Source organism: Pistacia vera, unplaced genomic scaffold (genome assembly GCF_008641045.1).
Source record: "Pistacia vera cultivar Batoury unplaced genomic scaffold, PisVer_v2 Contig317, whole genome shotgun sequence".
In the NCBI taxonomy this organism is placed as follows: Eukaryota; Viridiplantae; Streptophyta; class Magnoliopsida; order Sapindales; family Anacardiaceae; genus Pistacia; species Pistacia vera.
The window spans coordinates 1,098,416-1,112,956 of record NW_022196132.1 but is presented as its reverse complement, the minus strand read 5'-3'; the positions used below and the strand labels follow the sequence as shown (position 1 = coordinate 1,112,956).

Genomic DNA, 14,541 nt, shown 5'->3' with positions numbered 1-14,541 from the left:
TCTCTACTGAATTGAGATATTTATATTGGCATGGATATCCATTGAAAAGATTGCCGTCAAATTTTAATACAAAGAACCTAGTCCGACTATAGTTGCGGTATAGTAATCTGGTCAGTTTACATCTACAATATTGCAGAAGGCTGAAAAGTATCTCAGCTAGTATTTGCGAGTTGAAATTTCTTGTTTGGCTTGGTGTTTCATATTGCAGAGTTTCTATAACTCAATTACCATTCTCTCCCCGAAATTGGAAAGAAATTACGCGCTTAAAGTTATGTTTCTGCAATATAACAGACTTTCCCGAAGATCTGTGCTATTTATCCTCTCTGAAATGTTTAGATCTCCGTGGAAACAATTTTGAGCATCTTCCCTCAAGTATCAAGCAGCTATCTCAGCTGAAAAGTCTTTACCTACAGAACTGCGATATGCTTCAATCAATACCAGAGCTTCCGCTGGAACTAGTATATTTAGATGCTAGATCTTGCTGTCGACTCCAATCATTACCAAAGCCTCCATCAAATATAGAGGTATTGGATGAAGCGGATCTAGAAATAGTATCTGAATATTGTCTGCAGCATAAGGTAAATAAGTTTATAAGAATGAGTTTTATGAACTGCCTGAAGCTGAATCAGAATGCAGACAACATTTTGGGAGATTTACATCACAGAATTAAACAAATGGCGATTGTAGCACTAAGACTGTTACGAAAAGGTTACTCTCTCTCTTTCTAAAATAATTGTCAATGAATCATTATTTATATAAGATTTTACCGCCAATATTATAGTGTTCTCCTTTATTATCAACTTGAAACAGGAATTAAAAAAATTTATTATGCGGATTCTCGGTTTTTGTCATTGCTTTAAACTTCTTAGATTTTAAAATTTTCCTCACAGGTTTGCATTGCTAAATTGAATGCAAGTTATGTGGCGGACATGGACAATTATGTTCTTTGGCAAGATATATATTACTGTTGCTGATTTTCTTTAATCTTTTGTTGTAGCTAATTATTAAAACAACTTAAAAAATTTCTACACTTAAACAACCAGGGAAGATGCATCAAATCTGATGAAAGGGATTTGCTTCTGAGAGTTAGTGGGCTGAAACAATTTCATTGGTTACTTATAATGGTAGCCAATGTTTAAACTTTTGTTTATACATAATTAGACTTAGCAAAACACGTTTAGACCCGCGGGTCGACCCGATAAAAAAATATGGGATACAAGTCTATAATATTAGACTCATTTTTTTTGGACCATATTCGGCTCGGCCCGTTTTGATAGTAGGTGCAACAGATATGCTCGTAGGTGCCCGCGGGAACCCATCTATTTAAAAAAAAAAAAAAAAAAAAACCCTTAACCTTTCTCTCTGAATCAAAATCCCTAACTCATCTCCTATGTCACAAGAGTAACACTACACTCATAAACACCTCTTACTAACTTTTTCTCACAAATGTCACGTGTCAACTCATAATTCGTCAGTTCACGTAGATCCTGTCTGTCCAATAATGAATTCCGTCTGATCAAGCCAATCACAAACTCGCACGATAGGTTAGTGAGAGGGGTTTAGGGTTTAGTATTATTGATGTCACATTCACTCACTCGCCTCTCTCACACTCACTCACAAACCCTTACAATGAAAAATCCCCAAAAACTATATAGACATAACAAAAAATACAAGAAAATCAAAGTTGAAACCCACCTTCCCCCCCTACTTTTCCTTCCACTCCCCTTACCCCTTAGCAACCCCATCGCTCACCCAAACCCCACCTTCAAAAGTTGCCGCCGTACCTTCAAGCGAGGCCACAACAACGACTTGAAGCCATGGATGGTGGATGATGATTATGACGGTGGTGGTGTTGGTATGGGGTTTGTGTATTTGGTTATGTTGGCTTTGATTTTGAGATTATTCTTTATTTGGGTTTCTTGCTATTTAATTTGAAGTGTTTGAGGGATGGGGAATGATGATGGTGGTTGAAATGGCGGTTGATGACAGTAGTGAGTGATGGTGTTGAAAGCTTGAAATCGAATGGTGTTCTTGGAGTGTGTTGGGGACAAGGAGGGGGTTGTTTGGTTGGTAGGATAGGGGTTGTTTGGGTGAATGGGGTATGATTGTAAAAAATGAAAAATATATAAATTGTAGGGGTTTAATTGTAAAAATTGAAAACTAAAGTAACAGTACGGGCACCTCGGGTCCAATATTTTGGACCTGTTTTGAATCCGTACCCGCTAAGACCCGTAACCAATGTTTGAACTTTTGTTTCTACATAATTAACTTTGTTAAACTAATTAAATTTTGCTAGCTCTGTTTACAATTGGATTGTTGTCCACATATTTTAGGAGCTACATTCGACAAGCTGGATGCTCTGTTTATAATTTGGATATTTTGATGGTTTTCAATTGTCATACTTCCCAGGAACAGCTAGAAATATTTTCTTGTATCAATGAGGAGAAGCCTTTGGGTCTTCCTTGATTACGACTTAGAAGGGTAATTTTGCTTTCGCTGAGAAATGGCACAAGCTTCAGTGGGAGAGTGATTCAATTTCAGTTTTGAAGTGCTTAAACCAACCCATATTGATGCGTTGCCGTTCTGGGTTAATTGGTTAGATTGCCATTCTAAATTCAAAAACGTGTAGATCTACATTTACAAAGAGTATGATAAGCTGATTCCTGAGCAAACTTGGAACTAATTCATCCAAACATTTATTATTGATGGGCCAATCCTCCAAAAGAAATTCAAAGTCTCCTGCTAAAGAGGTTTACCTGTGATAAGTTTTTCTGAAAGTGTGTTTTTGTTTTTGCATGATTTTGCCTTCGGCTTCTTGTTGCTGTAATGTTTAATCTTTTTGTTTGTAACTGGATTATTGTTTTTAAGGTTAATGTATAAACACTAATATTATGTCACTTGATTAGTAAACAATTGAGCTTGCTAGATGTATGATTTGCATTTCAACTATTGTTTGAAACTGTACTAGTAAAATGAGCTGCTCTGTTTTTCTCTATTTACTTTGTCCCCTGTTTCATGCAAAATTTTGTTGATATTCTGCATTTTTACACGTTGATTATTTTGAGTAGTAATTAGCTGAATCTGCGTTTATCGAACCAATATGAAGAAGCCTGAAATAGACTTCCAATTTTACAGATCAAGAGTTATGGTTGTTGAAGGTTTATTTGGCTATGATGGTTGTTTTCATGCATTTTCCACAACTCAAGTGATGGCACTCCGAAGTCTAGTAGACAACAAGCACCCAATAAAACTCAAGGAGTTGACTTAACGGTCAAAGAGGTTTGCTCTCTTTATTTATTTTTTAGGTTCGAACCTTAAGGTGTAAACTAGCTAATGTCACATTATTATCATACAATCAAAGTCGTTGGACATTTACATTAGAAATACAATTCATTGAAGGCGTGAAATTAAAAGAGTTTTGAATTGAATGTGTAATAAGATTATAAAAATGATTATGATATTATGAGAAAAAAAAAATTTGATTCAGTGCATTAAAGCTTTGCCAAATGTATACAAATTAATGTAATATTTATTTTATCTATATTATTAATTAATTTAATTTAATTTTTTTTTTTAAGTTTTCAATCACATTTATTTTATCTATATATTTCTTTTATTCTATTTTTTATATGTATATTTTAAAAGAATTAATATTTCATTTCCTTCACTTATGCTATATACCTCCACCATCCTTGAAGATAAAATTTTATGTAATTAAATTGAAAGTTCAAAAAAAATAAAGGCTATAAATATTATTTTAATACTTGACAAAATATTTATTGTCTATCCTTTGAAAATGTATCAATAAGATTTTATTATTAGTAAATCACATTTTTGTTTATCATAATAACTCAACATCTTGCCTAACCATTATTAACTACCTAACTAATGTGCCACACGCTTCACAAAATATTTATTACGATTTTCTTTAATATTGTACAGATAATCTACTAACGTTTTATATTACCTTTTTCAAATAATTATTAACCCTTTTTTGATCGACACGTTTATTTATTACCAGATGTCTGTTCATATTCTCCTATAAATAATACTTTGACATCAATCACCCATTTAACTTTCTTCAGATACTATACACTATAATTGTTCATTTCTTCTCGAAAACTTAATTCGAAGATGCCTGACAAAACATCACAACCAGAAGAATCTGCAGCGAATACCTGCAGCGACCTCAACAACAATAATTCTCCACCGAGGAAACCAGAAGGTATAAACGTTCTACATCTTTTGTATCCTAAATTACAAAATCGCAAACAAAACCATGATACATATTTGCGGGAATATAAAAACCACTAAAAAAAATTTTTTTTTTGATATGTCGAGAGTTCATATGATAATTATACTTACACATTCATGTTACCGTTTCCATATATTTATAAAAATTGATTGTATATTGTTTCTGCAATTGGTTTATACATTTTTTAGGGAATGCCGGAATTGAAAGAGATTTCAAAAAAGTTGAGACCAATCTGGATGATCTACATACTGTAAGAGCACAGAAGTCATTGACCAGTTGTTACAAATCATGGAATCTGCCATGGATGTTATTTATAACCTAAACAAAAGAGAGTATGCATATGCATTAGAGGAACTGAACAACTATAAGAAAAATATGAAATAAAGTCCATATTATCCAAACTAAATATGAAATAAAGTCCATATTATCCAAACTCACTTCACTGTATCAAAAAACAATGTACTTATGTCTTTTATAATAAAAGTATTATTCTCTATATTCAATTTTATCTTGATTTTGGTGTTACTCATTAATTGATTGAAAATTGTTCTCCATCGTAACACGTTACTTTTGATTTGATTCTTTCATCTTTCGCATATTGGATGAGTACTAACAATAATTATATAAGTACATTGCATAAACATTCCAAAAATCTAGCCATTTTCAAGAAAAATATATAAAATAAAAAAGGGTCAATAGCAAACCTGAAAATGAACTCAATATAAATTTTAAGTTCAAATAATTGATCTTCATAATATTAATTGACATTAATAATTATAAAGGTATCGTTACTAATTTTATGTTAACACAATTCTATACGTATATAAAAGTTATATTTACTCTAAAACTTGTACATATATAAAAATTATTTTTACAACCTATTCTAAAAATATTAAATAAACATACCCGTGCAACGTGCATACCCCGATACCTAGTTAATGGATAAAATTATGAGAATGTGTTTGATATATTTTCTAAAAATATTTATATTATTTTTTAACTTAATTTAGCTAAATATCTTCCAAAATAAAAGTTTATCAATTAAAAAAAAAAAAAAAAAAAAAAAAAAACCCATCTTCTAAACCAACTGTTGGCAGTCTACCATCATCTTGGCCAAGATATGGTTTGAAAGATTTGTTTGATAGCGTCGGTGGATGTGTGGAAACTGGAAAACAACGTGAGAAGCATTAATGGGTTTACTCCAAAAAGGCAAAACTTACACCCCTTTCGTTCATTTTTTTTTAATCTAATCTTTCCATACTCCCAAAGCAAAGAAACAATACTGATGACGGCGGTTGTTCCCGTAGTCCGCTCTTTCTCTCCAACAACAGATAGGCAAACCCTAACAGGAATTGAGTTAACAAGACACTGTATACTTCCAACTCAGTATCCGAGTGTTTCAACTGAAGAAAATGGTTGCCTAGGATTAGAATATTATTTCACAACAATGAGATTCAGATAAAGAGTATTTGATTAATATAACATTGTTTATTGTAAAATTAATATTTATGACAAATTGTCATGACATCATCAATGAAGCACCCCAATGAAGTGAACGAAGACCACCTTCCATAATGGTTTTTCACTCTTTTCGCTCATCTCCTTCACTCTTGTTCTTCTCCGTTCTCCCTCATTAATTCTTTATCCCTTTCTCTATCTCCCTTGACTTCACAATCATCTGATTCTCTCCCGAAAATTCCTCTATAATCCATTTTAATCTCCACCGCTAATCCTAACTCAATCACCATCTCAAATGCATTGAATTGTTGCTCCGCATACATCGGCCACGTCGCCATTGGAACTCCAAACCATATGCTCCTAGGGTCGAATTCCACCCGCAATGCGATACGAACCCTCCGATTGCCTTGTGGGCTAATATCGACACTGTGGAGCCCACCGATCACTTTCCAACCCCAACTGTTCGATCGAGAAACCCTTCTGGTAACACGTCCGTTAGATTTGCGTAATCACTCGGAGCGACAAACTGACCCTTTGGTTGAGGTTGACGTAGAGACCATAAGAACCGATACCCACTCTGTTCGAGCGCACAGGCAATCTCTTTCACTGTTCCTCATCGAAGCTTCCCATACTCCCGAAGCACAGGAACACAACTGACAATGGCGGCTGATCATCAAGCCACTCCATGATCTCTGCTTTTGTTTTGGACCCACCTGTCCCAAATCAATGCTATCACCCTTCAGATTCAAAATGGGTCTACAGGATAAACGGGTGGGATTTTGGTTTCACCATTTGAGAAAGACTTGATGCATAGGATCCAGCTCCATGAAGGAATTTCAATAATACCCTTAACTCTCCGAACCTCCTCCGCTTGCTCAAACACAATCATGGACCAATCTTTCTCCAAGTATACCGAAGGCAAAACTCTAGAGGAACTGGGTTAAGAAGACTTGGTACTTCCAACTCAGAATCCGAGTCTTTCAACTCCATAGTGTGTTTGTTCTGCTCATCATAAAGAGCCTGCGCGTGAAACATCAAACCCAGAAAACCTGCACTGGACGTGAAGAAATATAGCTAGGAACTCCAACTCATCAGCAACATCGATCATGCTTGTACAAAACATGTCGAGAACAAACCGGCGAGTCGAGGTGCGTCATTGGAGGCTGACTCGGAGTGAACAAGCTGGAGACGGCTTCTTTGCGAGGGGTTTATGAAATTCAATGAACGAGAGAAGAACCTTTTGGGGTCGAATCCTTGAAGTTGGTCGCTTGGGAGATGAACGAAGTTGATGCGGTCACCAGCAGAGAGTGAGTTTAGATGGGTGAATTTTGGAGTCGGAGGTAATTTCATGATGAGTACCGTGATAGAGATGCGTTGGTGGCGGTGGACAAGGAGCTTGGCCAGCTCCACAGTGGAGCCGAGGTGGCCGACGCCTGGTGTGGGATGAGACGAGCTCGGCTTTGTTGTTCATTGAACCTTTTGATTGTGTGGATTATATTTGTTTTTGATTTTTGTGAGTAAAATTGAATGAAAGTGAATGGAATTATATAAAAAAATTATTTGAGAAAGAAGACGATAACTCAGAGATGATGTCAGTGCTTTGCTAACAGCGAATAGAGGTTGAGAATATTTATAATTAAATGCTTGTCGTATGCAAGTGAAAGATCGATAAGTCTGGTGTTATGTTCACTAGGCGTGTAGGGACAAAGACGAGCTCATTGTGTGGACGTTTGTTTGTGGATGATTTGATGATTCGTTTTGTTGGTTGGCAGTAAATTATACGAAGGTTTATATAAAAGATTGGAAATGGTATTTTATAACAACTACTAAATTGAGTTCGAAAAGAAAAAGAAGAATATTGGGATTGTTGTTACCTTTTTTTATTTTTTAAATGTTATTCTCATTCCAGACGTGATTTGAGTTCAGTTATGTTGAATAAAATCGAATTTGATATATATTATTATATTTTAAAAAATTTAAGACAAAATGGTTTGATAATATTTTTGAAAATATTATTACTTGATTATTAATTTTTTCTTCTCGTTTAAATGATATTAAATAATTATTTGGTAAACTTTTTATCACTCAATTTATAAAAAAAATTATCCATAATAATTTTAATTACTGTGATAATAATTAAAAACTAGAAATGAGTAACTTCGTAATGCATTAATACTCTCTTCGCAATAGCCATGCCAATTCTTCCCAACCCAATAATTTCAACTGTTTTTTGCAAGAAGAAAAGAGAAAAATTGCAAAGAAAGCGCAAAACACATAGCTGAGTCATTTAATCAAGAAAAATCCATTGTAAAAGTCACTAATCATGTGATAATGGAAGACGAAATTACCAACAAAATATATGAAATTGCACCAATACTAGTCACCACTGAGGGATCTGCATGTAATCCGTTGAGTACTGATAACAACTGAAACAGGTTCTATTTACTCAAAAGGTTATATGTTCTAGCGCTGAGGGGATCTCTCATGGGGGAAGGAAATAATGAAACACAAGCAGAGGTGATCTACTGAGAGGAAAAGGTTATATGCAACATTCAGCATGGTATCATGATAGAGCAAAACCATAATTTTAAAAAGGTAAATTAAAGGCAATGCACTGCAACAGCATTTTGTCAGCACACAAATAATAAAGATTGGAGTTCATGCATCATCAAGTTTCAAATTGGATAATATAAGTTGAAGAAATAAACAAAGCCTTAAATTCCCTAAAATCCCTTAAACAGAGCTTAATAACAAATAATCTAATACCCAATCCATCCCAATATATCAATTAACTTTTTCTCAGTATAAACATAATGCTCAAGTTATTTCTGCAGTTTCCCAAATCATTATATGATCAATTGCCACTGTTACACTCAGATTTTACCCTCATAGCGTTTAGGGGGCGTATCCAATTCTGTGGATTTCAGCCCTCTGCCAATGAGTACAACAGAGAATGAAGTGCAGAACATGAGAATTGAACAACAACACAATACAAAACCACATATTAACAATTAGTGCTTAAAAGCATATTCAACACCACGAATCACTATACTACCACCATCACCAACATCACAGAACAACCCTTTGCAGGATTATACATTTATCACATAAGGTCATTATTCATAAGGTTATAATGGTTATAGATGATGATGTGCTATACAGTAAACATGGTCTTTCTGAGTTCCGCAATCCATGTAACTGATTATCACAAAAAGGGAAAATGAAATTACAAGTTTTTGAATGAATCATTTCTTGTGAACATCCAAATTGCTAATCACATCATCGATGAAGCAACCCAATGAAGTGAATGAAGATCCACCTTCCATCATGGCTTTTCTACTCTTTTCGCTCATCTCCTTCAGTTTATTCCTTGTCTTATTATCATTCTCCATCAACTTCCTGATCCCTCTCTCTATCTCCCCAGCGCTCACAATCACTTGATTCTCTCCTGAGTAATCCCTCCTGTAATCCATTTTTATTTCAACCGCTAATCCCAACTCAATCACCATTTCAAAGGCATTCAATTGTTGCTCGGCGCCTATCGGCCATGTGGCAATTGGAACGTCGAACCATACGCTCTCTAGCGTTGAATTCCACCCACAGTGTGATACAAACCCTCCGATCGCCTTGTGGGCTAAGATTGACACTTGTGGGGCCCATCCGATTACTTTTCCAATCTTGACCGTTCGATCGAGAAATCCTTTCGGTAGCACGTCCGTTGGATTAGTGTAGTCACTCGGTGTGGCGAACTGACCCTTTGGTGGAGGTTGACGTAGAGACCATAAGAACCGATGCCCACTCTGCTCGAGCGCACAAGCAATCTCTTTCACCTGATCCTCATTGAAGCTTCCCATGCTCCCAAAGCATAGGAACACAACCGATGATGGTGGTTGATCATCAAGCCACTCCATGATCTCTAATTTTGTCGTGTACCCACCTGACCCGAGATCAATGCCATCACCCTGAAGATTCAAAATGGGCCCCACAGGATAAACGGGCGGGATGTTGGTTTCACCATTATAAATGGACTTGATTGCATAACATTCCAGCTCTGCAAACGAATTTACTACAACACCCTTAACCCTTCGGAACCTCCTCGATTGCTCTAACACAATTATAGACCAATCTTTCTCCAAGTACAGAGAAGGCAAAATCTTAGCAGGAATTGGGTTAACCAGAGTCGGAATTTTCAACTCAGTGTCCGAGTCTTTCAACTCAGCGGTGTGTTTGTTGAGCTCATCATAAAGAGACTGCGCGTGAAACGTCAAACCGAGAGACGCTGCACTCGACGTGAAGAAAATATAACTAGGAAGTCCAAGCTCATCAGCAACATCGATCATGTATGTACAAAACATATCGAGAACGAACCCGGCGAGTCTGGGTGAGTCATCGGAGGCTGACTGGGAGTGAAGAAGCTTAGAGGCAGTTTGTTTGACGTGGGGTTTATGAGATTCAATAAATGAAGGGAAGAATTTTCTGGGGTTGGATCCTGGAAGTGAAACGTGATCGTTGGGAAGATGAACGAAGTTGATACGGCTGGGTGCAGACAGTGAGTCGAGGTAGGCATTGACTTTGGTGTCAGAAGGTAGTGTCATTATGAGGACGGTGATGGAGACGTATTGGTGGCGGTGGACGAGGAGCTTGGCTAGCTCCACGGTGGAGACCAGGTGGCCGACGCCTGGTGTAGGAATAAAGACGAGCTCAACTTTCTTGTTCATTGTGTGGATGATTGATGATTTTTTTTGTTGGTTGTGAGTATAATTATATGAAGCTTCATGGATTTATAAATAAAAATTTGTAAATGATGATTTTTTGCCATACGTGAAAATGACAGCTAGTAAGAGATGATATCAGTGCTTTGCTAGCAGTGAAAAGAGCAGAGGACTGTTGACTCCCAGAGACGCCGGTGGGATTCATGCATTTTATAAATTTAAAAGGCATAGAAATAATGGACAAGTTGATGGATGCCAGTAGAATACAAACAATTAAAATATTAATATATTAATATATGAAAATGATGGAAAATTATCAATTCTTTTGCTGCTCAACCTCAGAATGTGATACACACAAATCAAGAAGAAGAAAGCAAAGAGAGTGAATGAGAAAACGAGAGAGTGATTTTTGTTTTAATTCTTTCAAATTTAAGAAAATGGTATAACACTTGACTTATATATAATAGGCATAAAATATAATTTTAAATTACCTTAGAAAGTCCTTAAATAATTTAAAATTAATCTTAAAAAAAAGTATTTATGTCAAGTTTTTAGTTTTATTGTTAATTCCTAATTAGCCTAAATTTTAATCTTATTAAATATTCTAACTCTTTAGAATAAAATCAATGCATTTTTTTTCTCATTATTGAATCCGATTCAATAATAATGTTTAATAAATCCTTATTACCCTTGGTTAGCGCTAGCTATCCATGGATAATCATTTCTCACCAATACAATAATTCGGATGCAACTATTTACGTCCGAACATTATTAATCTAATTAATGATATGTATTACTTTCTCTCCTTGAGCTTGGTTTTATGTGTGATCATTTTGGTTCACTGTGATCTAGCTGTGGGCCTAATATCGGATTTTGATATGTTTCGTTATGACTCTTTATAATCGAAACTCCCACTGATTATGGTAGACGTCTAATAATGTTTCATGCATTTTATAATTGAAAAGGCATAGAAATAATTGACAAGTTGATGGATGCCAGTAGAATACAAACAATTTAAATATTAAAATATTAATATATGAAAATGATGGAAAATGATCAATTCTTTTGCTATTCAACACTTAATCTTCTTTCTCGGAGTCCTAATGGATTTAGATAACCTAAAAATATGATACGCATAAATCAAGGAAAAGAGAGCCAAGAGAGTGAGAAAAAAACGAGACAGTGATTTTTGTTTTAATTCTTTCAATTATATGAAAATGGTATAACACTCGCTTATATGTCATAGACACAAAGTATAATTTTAAAAATGGTATAACACTTGGCTTATATGTCATGGGTATAAAGTGTAATTTTAAATTGTCTTGGAAAGTCCTCAAACAATTTAAAATTAATCTTAGAAAAAAGTATTTACGTCAAGTCCTTAGTTTTATGTTTAATTCATAATTAGCCCAAATTTTAATCCCATTAAATATTCTAACTCTTTAGAATAAAACCAATGCACTTTTTTTCTCATTATTGAATCCGATTTAATAATAATGTTTAATAAATCCTTATTACCCTTAGTTAGTGCTACCTATCTATGGATAATCATTTCTCACCAATACAATAATTCAGATGCAACTATTTACGTCCGAACATTATTAATCTGATTAATGATATGTATTACTCTCTCTCCTTGAGCTTGGTTTTATGTGTGACTATTTTGGTTCACTGTGATCTAGTCGTGGGCCCAATATCAGATTTTGATATGTTTCGTTATAACTTTTTATAATCGAAACTCCAACTGATTATGGTAGACGTCTAGCAATGTTTCATAACACCTAAACCACAATGAAGTGTAAACTCCAATGAACCTATTCTAATCGTACGTACTGTGTAGTCAAATCCCTCCGTTATCTAATCCTGATTAAGAATGGTTCATGGTATGTCAAAACCTTTAACTTAATCTTTAATCGAATTGTCAATCGATACAATGGAACTTGTCAACATGAAACTACTTTTAATCTGACGTTCATTATACTCTAGTCAGAGATTTCTCTTTTCCAATGTTTATTGACATTTGTCTGGGAACTCGAGATTAGACTATTTTGAGTTAACAGATCCCATCTTGACCATCACTTGTCCTCGCACATGAATAACATATGACCAAACAGGCTTATTACACAAGACATGACTAGTCTCGTGCTTATACACCATATGAACCATATGCATCCTATGTTGAATCCAACTGTGATGTCTCTGGTCTAAGGATCAGTGGTACACTAGCACGATCCTGCGATGCATCATTGACCACATCCATGTGATTTATTGTAATCGGTCGTATTTGATAAACAATTCACTAACCGTTTATCCATGCTAATGCCTTAGTAACATACCTCTTATAATCACCAACACTAATACCATCACATGATATTCAATGAAAACATTCAACATGCCTATTATGCAATGTTATCACCCAATTAACATTACTTGTGTAGGGAATTCTTTGATGATTTGATCGTTTGAAGATTCGTGTCATCCTGACATTTCACATGCAATATTAAATATAATATAATATAATATAAATGAAGCAAAAAATCAACATGTGAAATAAGAATACTTTCTTTTATTCATAATACATTTACAAGATATAATGTCCGGAAACCAACAACACGATTGGTTCCTATGGCATACACTAACAAAACTCCCACTTGCATTAGAGTCAATCGCTATAGTATCTAATACCTATTTTCTCAAGATGATAGTCCAATTGCTTTTGTGTCATCGCTTTAGTGAGTGGGTCAGCTACATTCTCTGCTAAAGGTGTTTTCTGCACCAAAATTTCCCCAGCTCTAACGAATTCTCTCAAAATGTGATATTTACGCTGAATATGTTTTGACTTCTGATGTGCTATTGGCTCCTTCGCCTGTGCAATAGCACCAGTATTGTCACAGTACAAGATTATCAGATAAACCATGTTTGGAACCATACCAAGTTCAATCATGAACTTGCGCATCCAGACAACTTCCTTTGCTGCTTCTGAAGCGACAATGTATTCAGCTTCTATATTGGAATCAATAGTAGTCGACTGTTTTGAACTCTTCCAACTGACTGTACCTCTATTGCATGTGAAAATAAACCCGGATGTAGACTTTCTATCATCCATATTTGATTGAAAATCCGAATCAGAGTATCCATCAATTTTCAACTCTGAACCTCCATAACTTAGTATTAGATCCTTAGTTCTTCTCAACTGTCTTAACAGTTGACTAGTGTTTTTACCCTGGGTCAGACTGATATCTGCTTGTAACACTCATAACATATGCAATATCAGACCTAGTACATAGCATGGCGTACATGAGACTACCTACACCTAAAGCATAAGGTATCCCACGCATCTGCTCACGCTTCTTATCAGTCTTTGGACTCATATCTTTTGAAAGATGAATTTCGTGACTGCAAGGCAAAATTCCCCTTTTAGAGTCTTGCATGTCGAACTGTTTCAACATCTTTTCTACGTACATCTTTTGGGATAAGCCTATTAATCCTTTTGTTCTATCTCTATAGATACGAATTCCTACGATGTAGATCGCTTTTCCCAAGACTTTCATGGAGAAAGTTCTGGATAACCACATATTAACTTCAATCATCATCCCAATGTCATTTCCCATCAATAGTATGTCATTTACATACAGTATGAGAAATATGATTGCATGATCCTTTGTCCATTTATAAACACAAGTTTCATCCATATTTTTTTATAAAACCAAACATTTTGATTATTCATCAAACCAGATTTCCAGCTTCTTGAAGCTTATTTTTACCCGTAAATGGATTTATGCAGCTTGCACACTTTATTTCTTTCAGAACTAGATACAAAACCTACAGTTTGTTGCATGTAGATATTTTCCTCAATAAATCCATTGAGGAATGTTGTTTTGACATTCATTTGCCATATCTCATAATCATAGTATGTAGCTATGGCTAGCATAATTCTAATTGATTTAAGCATAGTGACTGGTGAGAAAGTTTCCTCATAATCCAACCCTTGTTTTTTAGTATAATGTTTCGCAACCAATCTTGCTTTGTAGGGCTCTACCTTTCCATCTTTGTTAATCTTTCTCTTGAAGATCCATTTACATCCAATAGCAACTATTCCTTCTGGAGGATCAACGA

At 35.1% G+C, this 14,541-nt stretch overlaps 1 protein-coding gene and 1 pseudogene across 1 annotated transcript; both read right to left on the bottom strand.

Moving 5' to 3' along the window:
- Positions 1-5,785: 5,785 nt before the first annotated feature.
- Positions 5,786-6,430, bottom strand: LOC116136572 (annotated as a pseudogene).
- A 2,255-nt stretch (positions 6,431-8,685) lies between these two features.
- LOC116136632 (anthocyanidin 3-O-glucosyltransferase 2-like) lies at positions 8,686-10,479 on the bottom strand. The gene has a single exon (XM_031422304.1). The coding sequence runs from the start codon at positions 10,429-10,431 to the stop codon at positions 8,959-8,961; it is 1,473 nt and encodes a 490-aa protein (XP_031278164.1). The 5' UTR covers positions 10,432-10,479; the 3' UTR covers positions 8,686-8,958.
- Positions 10,480-14,541: the final 4,062 nt, after the last annotated feature.

Coding starts and splice junctions, on each gene's coding strand:
- LOC116136632 (XM_031422304.1), bottom strand. CDS start 10,431: ATGAACAAGAAAGTTGAGCTCGTCTTTATTCCTACACCAGGCGTCGGC.